Source organism: Lagopus muta, chromosome 7 (assembly GCF_023343835.1).
Source record: "Lagopus muta isolate bLagMut1 chromosome 7, bLagMut1 primary, whole genome shotgun sequence".
Taxonomy (NCBI): domain Eukaryota; kingdom Metazoa; phylum Chordata; class Aves; order Galliformes; family Phasianidae; genus Lagopus; species Lagopus muta.
The window spans coordinates 15,396,255-15,418,378 of record NC_064439.1 but is presented as its reverse complement, the minus strand read 5'-3'; the positions used below and the strand labels follow the sequence as shown (position 1 = coordinate 15,418,378).

General features: G+C 38.8%; 1 protein-coding gene across 6 annotated transcripts in view; it reads left to right on the top strand.

Moving 5' to 3' along the window:
• Positions 1-22,124, top strand: part of WAC (WW domain containing adaptor with coiled-coil) — a 54,139-nt gene that overhangs the window by 1,488 nt on the left and 30,527 nt on the right. For 5 of the 6 annotated variants that reach the window (XM_048951968.1, XM_048951971.1, XM_048951967.1 and 2 more), the window contains exons 3-4: positions 716-911; positions 8,161-8,244. In XM_048951968.1, the coding sequence (XP_048807925.1) occupies positions 716-911; positions 8,161-8,244 (280 nt within the window). The remainder of the gene's footprint in view (positions 1-715; positions 912-8,160; positions 8,245-22,124) is intronic. The other variant, XM_048951970.1, reaches the window with a different exon arrangement.

Genomic DNA, 22,124 nt, shown 5'->3' with positions numbered 1-22,124 from the left:
CATTTTATTACATTTCTGAGTATTTCTCTCACTGTGAAGTGTCATCTGACAGTCCGAGGCAGCTGTCAGTGACAGTTCACGTAATGTAAACAGTTGCCACTCAGAAGCTCGCTCTGCAAAACTGAGCAGGTCAAGGAGAGACAGAACATGTTTTGGTAAAAGTTCCCAAATGAATTGTCACGTTATGTGTTTGTCCCCTTACATCCCCACAGAAATTCTAGATTTTTATCGTATCTGTTGTGGGTTTGCTAGTACTGAAGTCTGTCTGCAGAAGCTTAAGGTAGAGGCTAAAGGAAGTGGTCTCCATTACAGTATGGATATTTACAGTTTACTCTGATTAAATGTAACTTTCTGTTTATTTCTTTGATACCAGCTGCACTTGTGCTTATTTTAAGTGCTAGAAGTATTGTGGCCCACTTACTGCTTAAAGTTTGCAGTCCCTCACTGAAACAAAAAGAAATTAGGCTCATTTTAACAGCAAATGTTACGTGAGATGTCGTGGTGGGAGCAAATGGTTTTGTCCTAATTACAGAACTTGTTGCTTTAATGTAGGTAATTAAAATTAGGAGGACTAATGGTGGTTGTTTAAATGGGAAATGAAAATTAATTACTTCAAAAAGTATCTTGGAAAAAAGATCTAAAATTTATGACTGATGTTAGAACGTTCTTTCTGTAACTTTAATGAAAATGCCTGTTCTCTTGTGATCTGTTTCAGGCTCTTAAGTACTCATCCAAGAGTCACCCAAGTGGTGGTGATCATCGTCATGACAAGATGCGAGACACCACAGATCCTTCACCACCAAATAAAATGTTGCGGCGCTCTGATAGCCCTGAAAACAAATACGGTGACAACACAGGGCACAGTAAAGCAAAAAGTGTGCATACTCACAGAGTTAGAGAGAGGGATGGTGGTGAGTTATCTTTAATTAACCTTTATTTAAGCAATTACTACTTTCTCATAGAATTAAACAGTTGTTACTCAGGTGAAGGGAGCATTGTGCTAAGCGATGTTCTTTGGTGCTTGGAAGACTACAGTGAAACCAAGAACCATGTTTCCTTGGAAGTAGGCATTGTAACACCTGTTAGCTGTCTTATTTTTACAGGTATGATAGTTCTTATTTAAACTACAAAGGTTAAATTCTTCTTTTTTTAATTAGTATATCTGACTTATTTCAGACATACTGCAACATTCAATAAGGTGAAACCGTATTCCAGATTTTTCACTAGTATTGGCAGTCTTAGAGGCTTAAATTGTTGGTTTTTTAAATAATTTCGTATTCCTGTAAAGTGTTTAATAATTTAATTTTTTTAATAATTTCGTGTTCCTGTAAAGTTCTGTGCTTCATAGACTACACACTGTAAAATGATGAAAAAGCTTTGTATCTAGTTCTAGTTGCTGTGTAGAACTGCTAACAATTTTAAAATCAAAGACAGCACTTAGTACAGTATCTCTTGGCAGAAGCTTAGTCAGGTAGCCTCCTGTCTTTTTACACTGTAATTTAAATGATAATAGCGTGCTCAGAAGTTTTAAGATGATGTTATTTTCTGTTCCTACCTCTTAGAAACACCTAGGAGTAGGGTTTTCCTTTTAATAAAAGGTAGTAACAGCTGGAGGTTTGAAAGGCTTGTTACTGACTGAATTTGGAAGCCTGTTTTGTAAGTATTGTTCTTTGTATTGTGTTATAAAGTATTCAGGTAGAGAACTTGAGACAAAGAAGCACTGATAAAAGTTCTACATAAAGTTAACAACCTGCGATGTCCAGATGTATTTATTGCTGCTGTATGGTTACTTGTTAAAGTAACAAAGAAAATACCTTTGTCTCCTTTAGAGTGTATTGGTTCCATACCGCATTTACCTTTATGGTGCTCGACTGTTCTTACAGTTCTTAGGTTTTCCCACATTTGGGGATTAATAGTAGACTGCTGATAATCAGATGTTACTTTGTAGGTTTGCAAAGACTTGCAGCATTTCTTAGTACGTTGGTTTTCATTATATTTGCACATACTTGTAAGCACTGTAATCTCAGAATGAAATGCATGTGCCAAACTGGTAGACTGCTATTCCACGTTACTTTCCAAGGCACAAAAGTGCCTTCTTTTCCTTGCTTGCCTGTCCAAAGGTACTTGTCCTACCTCCTCCTTTAATTCTGCTGAGTTCTGGTGCAGTCAGTAACCCGATTTCAGTGAAGCTACATTTAGTGGAGTTATGCATATATGAGAACACTTGGAGGATGAGGCTCTGTGTGGGGAGCATATTCGCTTATTTTAGTACTAAAATTGTTTCTGAGGGTAGAAACAGATTCTAAAGCTCTTACTGACTCTGGACTGAATTGGTGAGTGATCTGAGGTGTGGATGTAGACAGTAATGATGGAGGAAAAGGAATTATTTGTAGTTTTGTAAGTGTAAGGAACCCTGTCCCACTGCTGTTAATACAGTGAAAAATGTACTTTATTGTATCTGAATGTGGACTTGTCTAAATTATATGTCAGTGGACTGGGAGAAAGAGGTAGTCTTAAACAGTTTGAAGGAAGTTGCTGATGTTGAAGGAGCATCTACATTATTCTGTATTGATAATGAAGTGATTTTTCTTGTGTGTGTGTTATTAATAAGGTTACTTTGGTGCCTGTTTCAGTGTTTTAGCACATACTCAAAACAACTAAAGTTACGTACTGTGTATTACTGAACCAAAGCTGGGCAGATGTGGGCCAAGAGAATGCCAGCTTTGTCTTCCAGAGTAACTCCTTGCAAGTTTGAAGCTGTTGCATCTTATTTTCTGTGTCCCACTAAGGTTTACTGAATCTCTCTGTCAGTGTGAATTAAAGGTAGGTGTTAGAATGTAGGTGAATGTGGACACTTACACGTTGCTGATACCCAAAGGCACAATCTAATAGTTTGCAGTGTTCTCTCTCAAATTACTCGGAGGTACTGTTTTGTTTTGTTTTGTAATATTCCCTCAGTTTTGCAGGTACAGATGTACCTTGGGGGAAATAACAAAAATCTTGCTGTGTTTAAATGAGTAGATATCAAGGAAAAGAAAAGAATGCTGAAAGTTTTCATCACAGTTGTACTTGGTTTTGTCAACACTTTGCAGTGACTTCTGGGAGGAAAAAATAGGTTTGTTTGTTTTTGTAATTGCTGTAGGTTTCATTATTTTAAAATGAGTAGTGCTTGATTTGGGGTTATTACAAAGGCATTACTGCCTTCCTGTGATCTAACTGAACTTAGCAAATCAAACCTCATTGAAAAATCTCCAGTAATGATTTTCCCAGTCTTCACTGAAGCCCAAAATTAAGCAATCTTTTTTTTTTTTTATCCCTTAGAAATCAATTCAGAAATGTGGGGTATTACTGCTGAACGTAAATATGAATTAACCTGATCTGCTCCCTTTCAAGTTAGTGTTAAAGAAAGCACTCTTAGTATCACCTGTACTAAATTTTGCTCTGGAGTGATACGAAAAGATCCAGCATGCTGATGGGTGCTGGGGACTCATTTAGTCTTGATTGACTCTCTTTTTTTGTGGTAAGGACAGAAAGGGCTGACCCTTGTTTGAAGGTGTAAGTGTACCCACAACATGAAAGTGCTGTGACTCGACTGGTTTAAAGTGAATAAAGAAATGTTAGAGCCCTGCACTGTGAAAAGCTTTGCTGCCTATATAAAGGTATTTGTTATTGTAGCTTACTGGGAATCTGTTTTTGTTTTGTAGAAATGTATCTGTAGGAAATGTTGTTTTTAATAATAAATATTGATGATACTATCAATAATAATTATTGATAATTTGATTAGTAATTAAGGTTTTAGAACTTGGGCTAAGAGTAGGCCCTCCATACTGACACAGTGCAAGCAAAGCATTTTTCACAGTTGCTTCCTACGTGTTTTCTGTGGAAAGAGAGCACAGAGAGAGACATTAGTTACTCTGAAGAGAGACTTCCAAGTTTATCTTGTATTAATGGTAAAGTATGTGCAAGTTTTTGTCACATCCCTTGTTTTCAAGGAGTGCTTGTAAGTCTAGCGTATCAGAGTGCTGGAATAACTTTGCTCTTGCTTTCGGGTCCCTGTGCATGAGGATATTATCTGTGTGTGCAAGGGTTTGAAATCTAATGAACAGCCACCCCCTTCTCTGTATCTCTTATTTCTAGGTCAGCTGCTATAGGCAACGGTGGAGTTGTAAGAGATCAAGAGATCGGGAGTCTTAGGAGACCAACTCTGTGAAGTTCCTGAACAGTAACAAATAGGGACTTACAGCTGGCATTGTTTACAGGGAGTGGAGCTATGAAGGGCCTTGTGAGTGTAGAAGAGTGTTTCCATTAAAGAGAGGAGGGAAGTACAAAGACTTTAACGTTATAGTGCCCAGGGGTGGTAGATGATCTTTGTAAGTCTTTTCAAAGGTATAAATGAGGTAGCGATAATGTTGGAAGTACAGGAAAGAAAAAGGAAAGCACTCAGATATGTAGGGTAGCTTTGGGAATGCTGTGAGGGGGGAGGTGTGAGTGTACCTATATCACTTAGGAGTAAAAACAAAAAGGTGGCCTTCAGAGTTTTTGTTTTGTTTTTAAAATGATATTTCTTCTGACTTAAAGGTTTATGTGCCAGGATGACCAACAAGTGATAGCAAAGAGGTGTAGCAAAACTTAGTCCAAATAAAAATAACGTAGTTCAGTCGATTGATGTACGCAGATGTTCCTTACGGTGCAAATACTGTGCATTTTTCCACATTTACCATTAGGAGACTTCAAAATAAATGGGTTCTTCATGTTGGGATCTTAATGGATTCTTTAAAAGAAATGGAGAGCATAAGTATACATGACGTGATTTTCTTTTTTTGCTGGACTGTATGCTATTTTGTTTTCATGAAATTTGATTGTAATTTGTTATTTAAATTCCAAAATATAACCAAAGTTGAATACTTCTTCTGCACACTTTTTTAATTGGCAATTAAGAATACTCTCAGTAATGGCTCTCTCTGCTCTGTGCTAAGATTCATAATTGTTCTGCTGTCAGAGCCTGTGTGGAACAAAGCATGCGTTCCTAGTTTTAAAGAATTGTTGCTGGGAGCTGGTGTCATGACTTATCCTGCATTGCTTTTATTGGTTCCTGAAGGAGTCCAGAGTCCTCGCTGCAGGAGGAATGCTCAACAGCTGGATGCAGGAAGTGAACTTTTCTTTCCTGTGTTAGCAACCGTCGTGGCAGAGGAGGGCAAGAAGCAAACCGTTGGTTACATTAGCATCATTGTTAATTAGCTGACAGAAATGAATGGCGTTAGGGCTGGTGGAAGGGAGTGGAAGCTGCCTGGGCAGCATGCGTTGCAAAGAGGAAATTAAAGGACTGCTGAAAACAGGGAAGCCTGAGAAGAGTGAAACGTAGTGCGGGGCGAAGGCTTGAGGAGGCAGATGGTGCAGATGGTAGCCATTGAGTCAGTGCTCACTGCTATAAATGGTCCGTTACTGTGAAGAAGGTTTCGTCACAGTCACCACTCACCTGGGATGAGTAAAGTCTGTGATTCAGATGAGGGTGTGGGTCATCCATGAAACAGGCTTTGAAAACTGCATCCCCTATGTCAGATTCCAGGACCGCTCAAATCTTAGAAGCTTTCTGTTGGATTACAGGGGGAAAAAAAAGAAAAGGAATGGAAAATGTAGTTTTCTGTTGTTTTCTTTAGGTCTCCAATTTGGAATAAAAGCTTTCTCGTGTATCTCACTAGTAGTAGAACCTTCAATTGGTGATAGTTAATTTTAAGAGTTTGCTATAAAAGTTGGGAAATTATAGGTAATACGGTTGTAGAGAATGGAAAATAGCTTTAGATTTGCTCTGTAAGCTCGACAGAGTTTCTGAAGTGTCTTTTTATTGGATCAGTTGTATTAGTTTTTTATTATGATTTGGTGGTTAAGGCTTTCTTGTTTTTACTCTGCTGTGAGAATCTCAGAAAAAAATGGGAAAGTGTAATAAGTGTCACAAATATGCCTTGTGTATACACTTCTTTAGTTTTGATGTTCATAATGTTGATGTTCAAAATTACTTTTGAAAACTATCTTTAAAGCTTGCTTTTAAAAAGCACAGGATGGAAGGTGCTTTTAGCTTCTTATACTAATAATAGTCGGAAGGAATTGTGCTGTCAAGATGACAATATTAAAAGCTGTGACTTTAAAGTATGCATTTAGATGGGTGAAGTGCTTTGTCTTCTGGTGAAATTCAAGTATCTGATGTAGTTTGAAAGAGTAAAGGCAATGTTCTAATGGGAGACCATCCAAAGTGGAAGTTCCAGCACGTGGCAACAAGTGATGCTGCTCGTTTGCAGGCTGTTGCTGCAGCCAGTTCCCAAAATCTGTTGGTATTAGGATTGTGATGCTGGGAATGTTACTTACCATTCTCATTTACTAGTATGTGAAATACAGATCTGTAAATAGATACATTCAAGGTTTCGCTTTGCGGTTGGTTTGTTTGAAGGAAGATGTATCTTAGTGTTGTAAGAACTCATAAACATTTTAGATTGGAAGCGTAATTTGTTTAAGCAATTCTAATAGCTCGACCTGATAAGCTTCTATGTGCAAATTTAGTATTTGGAGAAGAAAAACATTGTCCTTGAACAAGTTTTGTGAAATTTGCATATCCCTGGTGCATTAAAAGCACACTCCCTTGTGATTAGTTTACTTAGCATCGCGCTTTCTGAAGGTTTGTTTCCGGACTGAGTTTGCAGAAGTTACGCAGGCTACTGTCCGAGCTTCTGTACTTCCGGATTGCTCTTCTGGAGTTGGAAAGCAGCAATGAAAACAGGTAGTTCTGATGAGTTGTCTGCTTCCAGGCAACAGTGAAGAGAGTAATTTGTAAATGATGTGGCATTATTTACTGGAATTACTCTGGGCTCTCTAATGGCCCCTGATTAAAGTTAGTTCCTTAATTGCTAGCTGGGACATAACTCCTTTTTCTGAAGAGAAATACTGTTTCTTGACAACTCACATTTTTCCCTGCTGTTTCTATCCTCTCCGTATAGACTATCCAATAAACCTACGTAAGTCAGTGCATTACGCAGAACTTGCAGACAAAGCTCTGCCCCTGTTCTGGCTCAGAGAAGAGATTGCATTGAAATGTGATTTGCCTTCTACACACTGTCATCTAACTCAGCGTGCTGTAATAACTTTGTGGTGGAAAACAGTAATTCAGGGGCACCGAGCAGGCAGCGTTAACTGCTTTTGTTTTTGAAGTCCACTTCTGTACAAATCCCACAAGGCACTTCCTGGGAAAATCTTTAGTCTTGAAGAAGACTGTGTTCCTTGTTGAAGTTCTTCAGTTAAGGGGAAAGAAACCGAAAAGTACTCTTGTTGAAAAGCAATTCTTAACAGTGATGCTTGTAGTGCTTTTGTTTTGCCTGTGGTTGGTTGCAATGTAAAAATGAATTTCTGGACTTAAATGTGGCACTGGAAGAAAGTGCCTGCGTGCTGTTACGTTGAGGTAGATGATGTCCTGTTAGTGTTTTCTCTTGAATTAGGAAGGATACCAAAACATGGTCGTACTGATCTGCAGATGCTTCTGCTGCAACTTCAGTATGAGAAGATTCAGTTTCCTTTCTTGAAGGCCTTTTGCAGATTGCCTGGAGGTCTGCTGAGGAGTTCTGTTGAGGAGAGATCAATTAAAATGAGTTTGGTGAAATAATACTGGCACTATGTTCAGGTTAATGGGTCTGAAAGAAACGCTTCTGTATTCATTCCTTTTCTCTTGGACAGTACTTGATTTTTCTTCAAACTTGAGAGGTTCAAATGCAAGTTTTAAGATGATTTACACTTTATTTCTGACTAGAAACTGATGAGAAGTGGTGTCTTGGAGCCATATTCAAGAATAATGTCTAGATGGAATGTCTGAATTCCAAGTTAGTGGAAACGGTGGAAAATTGTTGAGTGGATGACTGACAAGAGACCTCATTATTCATTTTTATGCTGTCTGGTAAATGCATGTGGCTTTGACATGATTCCATGCATGTAGCAGTGTTACTGTGTGTTGGAAAAGAACGAAAAGAAGGTGTTGATTAATACTTGTGTTGATTAGGTCCATTCGGAATAATTAGTTCCTTTTTGTGGCTGTTGTAAAGGGAGGAGTTGAACAGTGTGTCAAAGTTCAATGCTGGAGTTTTTCTGCTATTTTTAAAAACGTTCCTAATTTTGCTTCTGCAGCAGCAGTATTGATGGAATGTAACTTAACTGCTTTGTCATCACTCAGAAAAGGGACATGGTGTGGTATGACTCCAAGTGACACAGGTAAGGTACTCGGATATGAACTGCTGGTTTCCAGAGCTGATTTCCTCACCTTAGTGTGTCTCTGGTGTGGCTGGAGTCTTGACAGTGCATTTTGAATCAAAATATTATTTACTTCATTTACAGACTGAAAACTGAGAACTTATTTCAAAACTGCTTCCAAAAGTGTCATTAAAGATGTTTGTTTGTTTGTTTTTGCTATGTGTGTGGATTTAATCTCATACCTAAATAGAAACATTCTCGTCTCTGAGGAATGGGTCGTAGGATTGTTCATGACTTACCACTAATCCGCAACTGAATGGCAAATAAAAACTTCAGTAGTACAGAGCTAGCTAAGTTTTGCAAGAGGGAAAATGCTGATTTCTCTGCAACTAAAAGTGGTCTGTTGTGTGAAATGTTACAGGAAGGAGAGTAAGCATTAACAGAAGGAAAACAACTGTATACAATGATGACTCTTAAAAGAGATGTGAAACTCCTGACACAATTAAGAGCATAACTGCTGAGCACAGTGCTAGCCAGAAAGTTACATGATCAGGGGAAGATCGAGCAGACTAGATCGACTAGACAGAGATTGCCTCAATGCTGATGTGACAGCTACTGGAATACAGTCTCTTGGTTTGTTTTTCACAGCTGGAAAAAGAGACTGATGTGGAGATTTTCAGAAAAGAGATGAGGAAATGACTGCAACTGATGCTTGGGCATTAGAGGGAGAGAGATGAAGAACTCTAAGTTTAGGTACAAAGGAAGCATTTAAGGGTTTATTTAACGAATAATTGCAGAAAAAAGAAATGGAATAATGAAGAGTTCTCTAGGGTCTCAAACAGATGCAAGCACAATCCAGTTCATCGAAGTATTCAGAAAATAGAAAAATTGGCACAATTTTTAATGTTTTTAGAACCAATTGGAGTAACTTAACCGTGGCAATTTTTGCTGGGCTGGAAGTTTTAAATCTGAATGACTTAGTTTTCTAAGGTTTTTCTACTGCAGAAAGTTGAACTTAGCTGTTCAGAAGTCCATTGGTAGGTAAAACATTAACATGAATATTTGTAGTTTATGTCTTCTGGGCTAGTGGCTTGTTCAAATTAGAATGGATTAAAAATTGTTACTTCACCTCCTGAGTATTCTTCCAGTGGTAACCTTTATTTTCGGGGTGAACTTGGCTCCTGGAATGTGAGGATTATGAACCTGTGGATATGCTTTGCATTGCACTGTAGGATTTGGTCATAGAGAGTGTGCTCTTTGGAGTGTGGTTCTGAGGTCAAGTGAAACTATGCTAGGTCTGGCAGCATATGCTCAACTTGCTTCACTGCTTCATACGTTTGCCAGATTGGATTTTAGTTTGAGTTGGCCATAACCACAAGCTTCATCCGTTTGAACACTATACGAGTATTGTGAAATGGCTTTTCTGTTGTAGACCTGCAGAATTTGTGTGTGGCAGAACAAATGTAAGATTCTTAAATTTCTTGTCTTCCTTGCCAGAAGAACTTATTGCAGAGAGGCTGACATGCTTGCCTCAATTGCTTTTTGAAGGCACTTTTATGAGGCCCTTCAGTTTTCCCTCCATACCATCAAACATAAGAATTCAAAATCAAATTTAGCAATATGGAGGTTAAAGAGTAATTGATACATTTTGTAAAGATTTCTGTTTGGGTTAGAGGTAACAGAATCATAGAATGGCTTGGGCTGGGAGGACACCAAGGATTGTCAAGCTCCAACCCCCTGCTGCAGGCAGGGCCGCCAACCTCCAGGTCTGCTACTGGACCAGGCTGCCCAGGGCCACATCCAGCCTGGTCTTGAATACCTCCTGGAGGTGATGCTGCAGATGTGCTGCACTCCTTAAAGTCATCATGTGGAGATCATTCTTTTGCAGAGTGACATGAATTTGGAGAATAACTAGAGGTAAATTCATCTTCCCCTCCCATTTAAAAGCTGTTTCAGGTTTATCAAATTCTAGCGTTTCCAGTATTTTTTCTTGTTTGCTATGGTTGACTTTTTAAAGTGTACAGAAAATTAAAACAATTAAGAATCTCTTTTGTTCCTGAATTCTGCTACAAAAGTTTTCACTTGCTAGAAATGTAAGCTGTAAGAAATTCTGTTAGATGGAGTAATGAAGTTACTTCTTGTAACTTGAATGGAATTTTTAAGTCTTTCCTTTAAATGATCAACGGCTTTTGTATGTGTAAGGTGAGGAAGTGAAGATATGCAATCAGTTATGCAAATTAAACTGTTGCTGTTTCTCCTCTTCATATCAAGTGTGCTGGGTTACCTGCTTGGGTACTTGTCAAGGTCTTTGTGATCCAGTAGGAAACAGAGAAGGCATAGGGTGGTGGCTTGGTGGTGACTTCTGGTTCCTCACTGTCCTGTTTTCTGCTTTCTGCCCTCAGCTTTAGCTTTGAGTGTGGGACATAGAATTGGGCTTAGAGACTGAGAAGGCTACAGGGTGAGATGAGAGGCAGCATAAACCAGGCTACTTCTGTTTATCTTAGGATTCATCAGTTTTCTTTAATTATTAAATAAGGCAATACTGAACATCCTTTTTGCATTGGTTTTACTAATTTTTTAAATATTAAAAAAAAAAAGCCTGATAGTGTTTAAATTAGTACAGGTTAGTGCAAAAAATATAAAGGAATTTTGAAGAAACTTCTTTTTTTTTATTAGTAGTTGAGATGATTTTTGCCCCTTTTCTTAATCAGTATGTGTTAGATGAGAATAAGAAATGGCAGTGTTCTGATCTTTAAATTGCAGCTGTTATTATTTGATCAGTCCATACCTTCTGTGCTTTTAGGTAGGTAATGCTTGAATCAAGACGGATGATTTTTGTGCCTCAGGAAACTCCTGCCATAAAATCTGTACATGTGAGTCCACTACATTTGATAACCTGAAATTCCTTAATGCTTCTCTAACTTCAGCCCATTGGGAGAGCTACCAGAAATGCAGACAGAAAGGACTTGTCTGTGCCTCCTCATGGGCAGGTAACTAAAACCCAAAATGCTGCCTTGTTTAGCGGGGAAAAAACAGAGCTTGCAGCACATTGCCAGTTACATGTGTGTGAGCTCACTCAGTACAGGTTCCTATGTGGTAGATCCTGAATGGGAAGGGTAAAATCGCACTGGTGATTCAAAAGGAAGAAAATATATTTGTGTTTCATCTTTGTATGTTTTTTAATCATCAGTGCTAACGAGCTGCACTTGTTTCTAAACAAGTTTGGTCGTTGCTCAAACGGTATGATAGCACCTTGGATTTCCTTTTTCTGTATGAAGAGTGTGTCACAGCTGTGCTGTCGTTGTTCCATACAGCTGTTCTAGAAGTGAAGCTTCCTACCAAAGAAGAGAAAACCTTGTGGAAACTGAACGTGCTGGTGAATTTCTGCAGCAACAAAGCACAATTAGATAATACATACAAATGTTGGTTTAAAAAGTGATTTTTAAGTAAGAAAAGGAACCATTTCTGGCCTGTGTCTAGTGAAGTGAGAGCTCTGTGTTTATTCTGTAACTGTACGTAAGGATTTGTGATTTCAGTGGTTTTGGTTTGGGCTCCTGAGCGCTTTAATCTGCTTACTGCAGGAATCTGGGGATCAGGCTTTTTGCTAAAGGAAAACATGGTTTGAATAAAAAATATCCGTAGTAATGGGCGTGTTAATATAGGTTTAGAGGGCAGTGTGTTCGGTTACTACGGAAGCAATCTCAGCGTAGGTAAACTTTTACAAAAAATCCCTCTTTCCCCCTTTTCAAAACTGTTACATCTATTGCTTTAAGAAATGCAGTATCTCTAGTAAGACTTTAAAAGTGTATGTTTGCGGAAGATGATATTATTGTAGAAGTCTGATGCACCTTGGAAAGCACTGGGCATGTCAGTCTTTCTCAAAATCGTTTTAAGAAATGATATTTACAGCTGTGTCCCAGTTACACACATGGGCTGCTTTCCCTTGGTCTCCTATCTTAAATACTTTTCTGTTTTACGTCCTTCACAAGCAGCAGTTCTTTTCCACTCCTCTTACTGGGTTTGTTACTGAGTTTGTCAGAGTAGCAGAGTTATCAATTATTCATATCTCTATCAGTAGCAAAAGCAGAGAAAGGAAGTCTGTGATCTGCCTTACTCATCTCACTTGTATTTCAAACATACCTGCTCACTCACAAATGAAAAGGGAAAAATGTGGTGGTTTTGTTGTTTTCCTTGCCTTCATTAAAAAATAGTGCACGTTTGCATAAACACTTCTGTCCAGATGAGGTAATGCACCTTGCCTCATTTCTTCCTATTGTGTTTATTCCACATGTTTACGTTACTCTGGATGATGGGAGATTTCATGTCAGGTGTCACCCTTGAGTAACATCAGTGGGTGTGCACATTCCTCCTAGTTCAGTGTTTTGCTCGCTCAGACGCCTGCTGCTGACAGGTTAACGTGTGTAATTTTCTAATCCTCTCATTTCTTCTGGCAGAATACTGTATTTACCTGATTTGATGTGAGAAATAATTTGATCTTTCAAATTCAAGCGATGTCAAGTGCATCTTTCTGGCAAAATGCTGTGTAAACTTAGAGCTGAAGGCTCTCTGTAATCCTTTGGAGTGTTTACTTGGCTGGGGAAATAAATGAGACACTTGGGCAATCAGATAATCCTAAAATGCATTTTCAGTTTGTGAACGTAACCTGAGCTTTTGTGAAGAGGTCTGTTTCTCTAGCAAAGAGATTCTAGGAAAGCTTAGTTGAATTTTAAGTATGTGTTTAAGAGTTATTTAATTGGAAGATGAAAGAATTGCAATGTAGTGTGCTCCGTATTTTAGGCAACGTGCCTTTATTAAGCTGTGCAGAACATCCAGCCTGACACTGTGGCTATGGAACTATCATACTGAAAGCAGAAGGGTTATGTATGTAAAATGTGTGTGCATACATATATGTAAAAAGCATTTTTAGGTGGATGCTTGTTATAATTGAATACTGAATGCAGCTGTTCTGTGTGCTTATGTTGTTTCTTTTTTTTTTAATACAGTGTATATTGAACAAGATTTCACTTGAATTTTGCAGATTAGTTTCTGTGTAGCTGCTTTTCTGTGTTCTTGGGGATTTTGGAGCCAGTTCTCTTTGTGTATTTTTCTGTTCCAAAGAGTATTTTAGCAGTTTTAAGCAGTCTGATCATCTCTGAACTAAAAAATCTGTGGCCTGTGCTAGAGAGGAGCATAAGTCTAGCAAGTGCTGTGTGACCAGAGTCTGTGTGCCAGCAAGCATGGGTAGTGCAATTTTATAGTAGGAAACAAAATAAGTCTACGTGCATGCTGATTTTCTGAAAGTGAGCCTACTTTGCTTTCTTCTTTCAGAAGAATGCTGGCAACATGTTAACCATAAGAAATAAGGGTGAACAAAAGCTTACAAACTTAAAATGTTGTAATGACTTACTTTTAAAAAGTTGCTTTTTGGCAAATTAGGGCAAAATGTGCATGGATTTATTTTTATTTTTTTTAAAGAGTTTGAGCACTGAAGTGTTACTATCAGTTCAGCTCACCCTCTTTTTTTCAGAGTGGAGATGCTCAATAGCTTTAACGTTGTAGCAGTGCACTCAGTATTGAGGAGTGGTACTTACAGCTTCTGAAACCATCAGGAACAATCAGAAATTTTGCCTTTTTAGAGTGAAGGTTTAAAAATATAGGCTTTGTGCACCAACCTGAATTAAGTGGTGCTTCTTTTCTTCTCAACTGTTCCCTTTATTACTAGTATGAAAAGTGTGGTGTTTTCCGTGTGATCTTCATGGATCATGCGTCTGCACCTTAAAACCTTGAACAGATAAATGTTTTTAATGAGATTATTCCAAGTGACATGGAATCTAACTCTTCCTCAGTTATGTCAGCTTCCCCTGCACATTAGTGAAGGTGTGGATGGGTTGCAGACTGTCTTCTGTTTATTGAGTGCATCAAGACTGCGAAGATGTCGTTCCCTGACATTGGATAGCGCGTGGCTGAGGTGCTGTCAGACTTGTGTTACCAAACTTGAATCTCTTGGGACTGTATTTCAGCACCTTGTTCATGGGAGGGCTGTTTACTTGGGTTTCATGGCAAGGCATTAGAAGGGGGAAACTGAGTCTCTTGTCCTTAAGCTGCGCTGATCCACATTGGAGTTGAGGTATTGTCATCATTAGTTTGTGGTGAGAGTTCAGGCTGTCAGTTGAGCACTTCTCTTGTTTTGCATGTCATTATTAAAACCTCTTCCTGTATGAGGTACTTGCTTGAGGACAGCAGAACCTCTCTTTTGTGCTGTCTTTTCCTCTAATAGAGGTAGAAAAGTTTACTGAGCTGTAGTCAAGAACAAAAGCATGGTTTTGCTTTATGCTCAACTACGTGTAATTTCTTCTTAGAGGATTGTTCTTCTCTGAGTAATACAAATGTAATCTGTTAATAAGTGGAGCAGAATTAAAAAGACTTAAAGGTACTGTCATTGGTAATTCTGTGCTGGGATCTTCTGGTGTTGTGAGTTGGAGGGAGCAGGACTCTGAGTTGCTGAAGTTCACGGTCCCTTCTCATAAAGGTAAAATGGTCTATCCTGCTTTTTCAACCTGATCAATCTCAAGGTAGCTTAGTGTTAGGACTGATGGTGTTGCTAGCAGCTGTCTATATTAATAAACACCCTAAATCCAAAGGGAGGGAAAAATAAAAGGAAATACGAGGACTTTGGTATCCACTTAGAGTTCTCAATTTCCTTTAAATTCAACTTGTAGTTTTCAAGTCCTTCAGCTGTGTCTCCTTCAGAAACTCTTGGTTCTTTCCAAGGTGTTCTAACAAAAATTTCAGAAGGTGATTGGATGTTGCTGTATTTTAAGAGAAACGGGCACATTTGCTCAAATGTTACTGCATACTGATCATCAGAAATGAATAGTATCTACATTTATTTTACAGATGACTTTAAAATCCTTTGTACAGTCTTTTGCCTATTCTTGTTTTTGCTATCAGGAAAACTACTGCTATCATTGTTTTCTGTAAAGAAGAAAGCTGGTCAGGATTTATGAAGTGAGAGAGTCTTCTGTGGTGGCTTCACTTACCCTAGATAGACGTGCACTACATTTCTGTGACAGTGCTTATGTAAATTTACTCATTCTCATCACAGTGGTGAATTCTGAGTGGATGACAATGTTAGCCAAGGCAGGGCTACCTGTGGGAACATATCTACGTGCCCCCAAGTAATTGGATGTCTAGCTTTTTTTATTTTTATTTTTAAAGGAGTTAAACTGTTACGTGAAGCAGTTTGAATTTTGAGTTGTTAGGAATTTCACCTAGGTGAAGCGTTATCTAATCAGGTATTTATCTTATGTATATTAACTCAAAGTTGGTCACAGAGAAATCATTGAAATATGTTTAACTTACTTGTCAGGAGACTTGAAGATCTGTTGTTTGCACTACTCAGAATTCAATTCAGTGTTGGGAATGAGCCTAAAAAAAATGCCACCACCTCTGGGGAATGGAAATATCTCATTATGCAACTGCCTTTTCCAGCTGTTCTCTTTCCTTTCTTGTTCATGTTCCTTATTCCTGTTTCTTTGCTCTGAACTGCTCTGTTTATTGTTGTGAGAGGACCTGTAGAAGACCACCTGCAATTTTATCTTCTCCCTATGCAGAGGTGGTTGAAGTCCCTAATTTTTGGTAGAGCACCTGAGCAAAACTCTGTTCTACATGTGAACTAACATATAATTCAAAAGGGTAGAAAAAAAGGCTGTAGAGAGATGACTTGTCTGCCATCGCGTTCGTAGTAGAGCTACAAATCTTCCAGTTTTCCCCTTTCTTGGTACCCATTTATGCTTTTCAGGAGTGCAGTGGAAATGTGTTTGTCCCCTTAGCCGTTTTGCAAAGAGCAGCTTTGGGACGTGGGGTCTTTCTGGAGCTCACTGCATCCACTGAACTTTGTTGGACCTAATCATTTTTGAAGTTGCGTACAGGTTGGAAAATGGTTTCTCACTGTTAACTGTGAGTGAGCCGAGGGCTGAGGGGAGGAAGAAACCAACAAAATAATTATAACAAGGAAAACAAATTGGAACGGGATGGTTGGCTTGTATCTCTTCTGCCAGTGAGAAGTACCAGAACTGGTTGGTCTATTCAGACTGAAGTGCAGCCCTTGGAAAACAGTTCTCCTCTTAGCTTCTGGAGTCTTGTGAGAAGTCTGAATTTAAGTTGAGCCCTTTTATAATTACCTTCACTTTCATTTTCGATGAGCCAATAACTGATTTTCTTTCTAGAGCAGCTTGGACTCTTCAGCCTAAAATTGAACTTCAGTGTCTGAAATAAAATTAGTTGGATCTAATTAAGAATACAAATGTAAACAAAAGATAGCAAACTCATTATGTAATGCATAAAAAAAATTAGAAGCTAATGTTTAATTTTAATATTATCTTGAAGTTCCTTGAGTTTCAGGAAATTTGGTTACATTTGAGTTTCAGTAGTAAAACAGTGTAAACCCGTGGTTTCCAGTGGTTTAGTACTCCCCTCTCTTCCTTTTGGAGTTATTGGTTTCTTTCTACCATTTTAGAAAGAAAGCTGTATTTTAACCTGTTTTTCTGAAAAAGAACTTTGCAGAATCCTTTTCATCCTTTTTAGTAATTTGTCCCACTTTATATATGATTCTGTTCATAGTGATTTCTTACACTGGTTTCCATGAAAGTTTGTGTAAATGGTAACCTGGAGAAAAAGATGAAAACTTCCTTCCAGTGGGAAGAATGTCCTGAGAAACAGACATTACAGAGCAGCCCAGGCTTCACTGTTCCAGATAAGGAGATGGAGCAGGAGGGGAAAAGAGGCTTTGTAAGTTGTTTTGCTCGCAGTGTAAAACTTTCGGTTTGAAGGGTATAATGAGTATTTAATTGGACAGCAGAGTGATCAGGCTCACATTTTCTTTTGGCAGAGCACTGTGCCTTCAGTTTTGTGTGTTAGGATTTTCTGGAAGGTGTTACTGACCAGTTGGTATATTCTCTGAGGCTGTTGCTCTGCTAGAAAAATGCAAATTTTTTTGTAATTTTAATCACTTGTGGAAGGCAGCCATATTTTATTTCAACACAGCAGGCCACATAAAAATGCACTTAAAAAAAAAAAAGGGATTTTGTCTTACGTGCAGCAAATAAAAATGGCTGTGATCGGCTGTTCAGTTACTTCTGAGGCTTGGGTATTGCATTCCCATTATGTTACTTTTATTTCCTCCCATATGGAGAACTTCAGCGAGTGTTTTGCAGAGACCTCCATCAGACTAACAAAAATGGAGGCTGAAATACACTTCAGACATCTTAGTTTGGGTGTACTTAGATAAGGCTTTTTTCAATGCTTAAACAAGTTTAATTACCTCTGTACAATGTACCACTGACTGTCATGCTGTTACATTTTTTCTGGTGACAAATCATTAATGTCTGTCTGTGCTGTTAAGGAAGTTCAAATTCTAGTAGTGTCTCTAGCTTAACACATTTGAATACATACTAGCTAAGAGATGGAAAGGATTGTGGCTGAGCTCTATATGAGTATAAGTAAGTTGAATGAAGTTCCTTGCTTTTCTACTGCCCCATATTTCTTTCCAAATGCTTGGTTTCTGAGCGCAGAAGACTCTCAGATCCCTTCCTGAATCCCTGTCAGCATTGGAGACAGTGAAGGGAAAGGACTGGCCTTGAGGTTCAGCTGCAGCACTGGTTTTGGCTAGGGAGCATTTTTAGTGCTTTGTGCCCAGCTGGTAAGCATTTGTAAACTTTTGTTTGCATTGTCTACACTGATACTTCTTATTATGGTTACAGTAATAGTTACAGTATTAAGAGTTACAGAGTAAGTATCTTGGGAGCCTAAGCGCTCTGTGTATGTTAGACTGCATGAAGTTAGGAAACGTATAGTCCAGTACCGTACAATAGTATCCTGCTGCAGCTACTGCCAGCTTATTCTTTGTGCCTGGCCAAAATCTTGGGTGTCTGAGGTGGTTATGACTAGATGTTGCAGTTGCTAATATGAGTTTTTTGGGGAAGTTTCAGCTTGTTTTGAAAGACGGTGGGGGGAGGGAGAAAAAAATTAGGTGCTTATTAGAGCAGTCTAATCTTCAATTCAAAGTATCCTTGTTTCTTAATTTCCCTGAGTTGAAGTGGTGTCAGGGGAAACATCAGTTAAATGTGAAAATTATTGACAAAGTTGAAGGTATGCAGTGGGCTGTGATATTCTTTCTTCACCCTGCATTGTCTGCTTTCCAAGTCCAGCATGGTGCTGAAACCTCATTGCAGCTCAGACTGTATTTGCTTCAGTAATTTGGGTCTGGAGAGCACTTAATAAAAATTGTGCAAGTGAATCTTGGCATAGCTGAATTTTCCAATTTGTAGTAGGCATTAAGTCACAGCCTATTTTTTGAATTGGTTCCCAGAATCATGCTTTGTGTACTTGTGCTGATTTTCATGCATGAGTGAGGAAGATGTGATTTTTTTTATTTTTTTTTTTTTAAAACCTTGAAGAAAATGATGATAATTTAACCTTACCCTGTCTGGATTTAACTGCTTCCAAAATAATGATTGAACTGAGAAAAGTCACAGCTATGGTGCTATAGATATGTCCATAGAAAGCTCTGTAACTACTGTTAAATTCTAGGATGTGCTAACAGGTATTTGAAAAGAACAAGCCTCTTGATCCTTCTTCTTTTTTTTTTTTTTTTTTTTTTAATGCAACAAATAGATGAAAACAGTAAAATGTTACAAGGGAATATCTCAAGGGGTGCTAGAATTCTGTCTACCTTAGCAGGCCTCTTTCTGGGGTATGAAGTAATCTCAGCTATCCTACCTTTGTGATTTGGATCTCAGGAACAAGTTGCCATGCATGCACATGCAGCACAGACAGCCATATAAAATGTATTGGGATTAGATACTGCTAAGGGTATTGCTGGTATGCCAGTAAGAGGAACCGCCCTCCTTATTTGAAGTAGGCTTCCACATAGTGATTACTTTTGGCCAACAATTTTCACACAGTAAACTTTGGAAGCTCCTGCGCTATTTTTCTATGGAATTCTGAGCTAGCAGTGCTTGCTGGGCTGGACTGCCAGAATTCCTTGAGAGGTTACAAGGTTTTGGTCTGCAGTTAATTTGGTGGATCTTTAAGCCATTAATTTGTATGAATTGTCTAAAACTCTTGTTCTTCAGAGCATTTGCTTCACTCTTGGAAGCTTTCTAACAGCAAACATCATTTTGGCAGCTCCCTTCATGCTCATTCCCTTTATGTTCTGGCACTGATCTAAGTATAGAGCAGTGTTAACCATAAAAATAAATGGAGGTCTGAGGGGAAAACTTGCGCCTTTAACTGCGCTCTGTAGTAGCTCTAGACATTATCAGGTGTGGAATTATGCTTTGCTGTTCCAAAGCCTGACCAGCATGTCCTGATGACCCAAGGTGGACAAGCCATGAGGGGCCCTTGTGAATAAACTGCTGCAGAGCAGCTCCGGGGCTGCTGTAGGCAGTGTGAGTACCACAGCAGCTCAGGTACTGCTGAGGGGCTTTGTGGCTCACTGCCAGGACTGGGAACAGCCTCGGAAGCAGTGGGAGGTGCAAAGGAAACTGCGGAGCTGTGAGACTGAGGGGTCTGTTTAGGGATGGGTAAAACAGGCTTTAAGAGATCACAGAATCACAGAATTGTAGGGGTTGGAAGGGACCTCCAGAGATCATCGAGTCCAACCCCCCTGCCAAAGCAGGTTCCCTACAGCAGGTCGCACAGGTAGGCATCCAGGCAGGTCTTGAACATCTCCAGAGAAGGAGACTCCACCACCTCCCTGGGCAGCCTGTTCCAGTGCTCCGTCACCTCACTGTAAAGAAGTTCTTGCGCATGTTTGTGCGGAACTTCCTATGCTGCAGTTTCTGGCCGTTTCCCCTTGTCCTGTCTCCACTCACCACTGAAATCTTAGTGAGTTTAATCTCTGAGATCTTAGTGGTCTAATGAGTATGTTGCCATCTTGCTCGCGTTGGGAAAATGTGTAATGGAGTATTCAATGTGGCAGTGTATTTAGAAAGTCACTAACAACATCTTGACTGGGCTGAATGAAGTGTAATGTAACTGCACCCATAGGATGGGATTACAGTAAATTGACTGTGTGGATGGTTTCTGAAATTTTGAAGTGAATGATATCAAACTGTTTTAAAAAAACATCTGGTGCATCTCATTTTTGTTGTTTGTTTTTTTTTCCCTATAAAAGGGAGATAGTTGTTTTACCTCATAGTAGAATTTAACTAATGAGTCTGTGGTAAGCAGCCTACAGAAATACACAGAGACATTTAACAACTTGATCTCAGTAGAATTTGTGAGGGGAACAGTAAATAGATGAAGACTGTTAACAGAATAATTTATTTAGAAATATTTAACCACTGTCTCATTCTGTAAAGGTTAAGGATAGAGTCACAGAATCACTGAAGTTGGAAAAGACTCCTCCCAGTGATAAGTTTCATTCTGCTGGCCCTGAGTGCACAAGATGGCATTTGTGTGGGCCTAACTCTTGCTTTTGGAAGGCTGTACTTGTGGAGATGTCCTTTTTCCTTTCCTTGCCATGCACTTTTTAAAGTGAGTGAGTGACATACACTTGCTAGCCGAAATAGTGCTGGAAAGGGTTTAGAACTGCTGATGATTCTGGTGGTCAATAACTAGTGTGGAAATTTGTCTTTATTCTTTGTAGGGTTGGAACCACGTTGGTCATAGCATATTTCTTTGCTTCTGTGACTGACTGCTTTTTTGTCCTGTGTGAGGAGGAGGTGGAGAATTTTGTAGTAATTTTGTCAACACTTGCATAGTCAGAAGGATCAAAAATCATTATTTGTATAATAATCTGTCCAGTCCTATGTCTTATACACTGTAATAAATCATTTTCTGCTTATGAGCTCTCAGAGTCCTAGAAAATCTTATTTTAATGGCTCAGTTCACTCCCACCTATTAGAACAGTATCAGGCTCTGATTCTTTGGCGTGGTTACTCATGAGATTTAGATCTTTGTATTTGCAGACCCTTCTGATTTCAAATTTAAACTACGATACAGTATGTGAAGCTGGTAGTTCCTGTTGTAGTAGTAGTTACGTACTTGGGAGGGCAGATAAGATAAGGTCAGTGCTGATGTATTTTGAGTATTTAGTTTCTCCTTGAAATCTATAAGAAAATGATTTTTCTTAGCATGGTGTGGAAGAAAAATGGGAAGAATGGAAAAGTTGAAGAGACTTGTGTAGAATTTTTCAAGGAATAAGAGTCTGTAAGAGCAAGACATCTATACAGAGTTCACCAAGGGCAAATGAGAGCGCTTATTTAACTGGAAATCAGAAGAGTTAATGTTGAGTTGGTGATTGAGTGTAGACACAAATGTAAGCGTAAAAAATGCTGCGTTCTCTCTTCTCTCATTGCTCAAGTGAGAAATTTTTTTAGTTCAATTGTTCCAAGGAAGAAAACCAGGTGACCTCAGTAAACAGTTGTTTGGGGTCCAGAACTGTGTGAGCCTCTGAGAAATGTTGCTTATAATATGCTGTATTGCAGAGTCTGTGCTGCAGGAAAACTGAATTTATTCTATTTTCATAAATAGAAATAGTTACGTAGGACCAGGTACAAAGAAACTCAAGGGTGAAGAAAACCACCTTGCTTCAGTGAACTTGAAAAGTGATTTCTGTATATCAAACACAGTGGGCGAATGAGAAACCCTTTTAAACTTTCTGACTTAATGTTTTGGATAAAATGATTTCTAATTTCTGAATTAACACGTTAGGACTCTGTCAGCATACTGATAAAACAATGGTAAAGGCTATGTATTTTGTTTGAGGGATGAAGTTTGAGAGTAAGAGTAGTGCAAGCTACATTATTGTAACTGGAGAGTCAAAGGGAGCTTTACCTTATATGCAACAGAAGAAATATGTGTGTATGTCTTCTGAAACCCTTCACATTTGATTG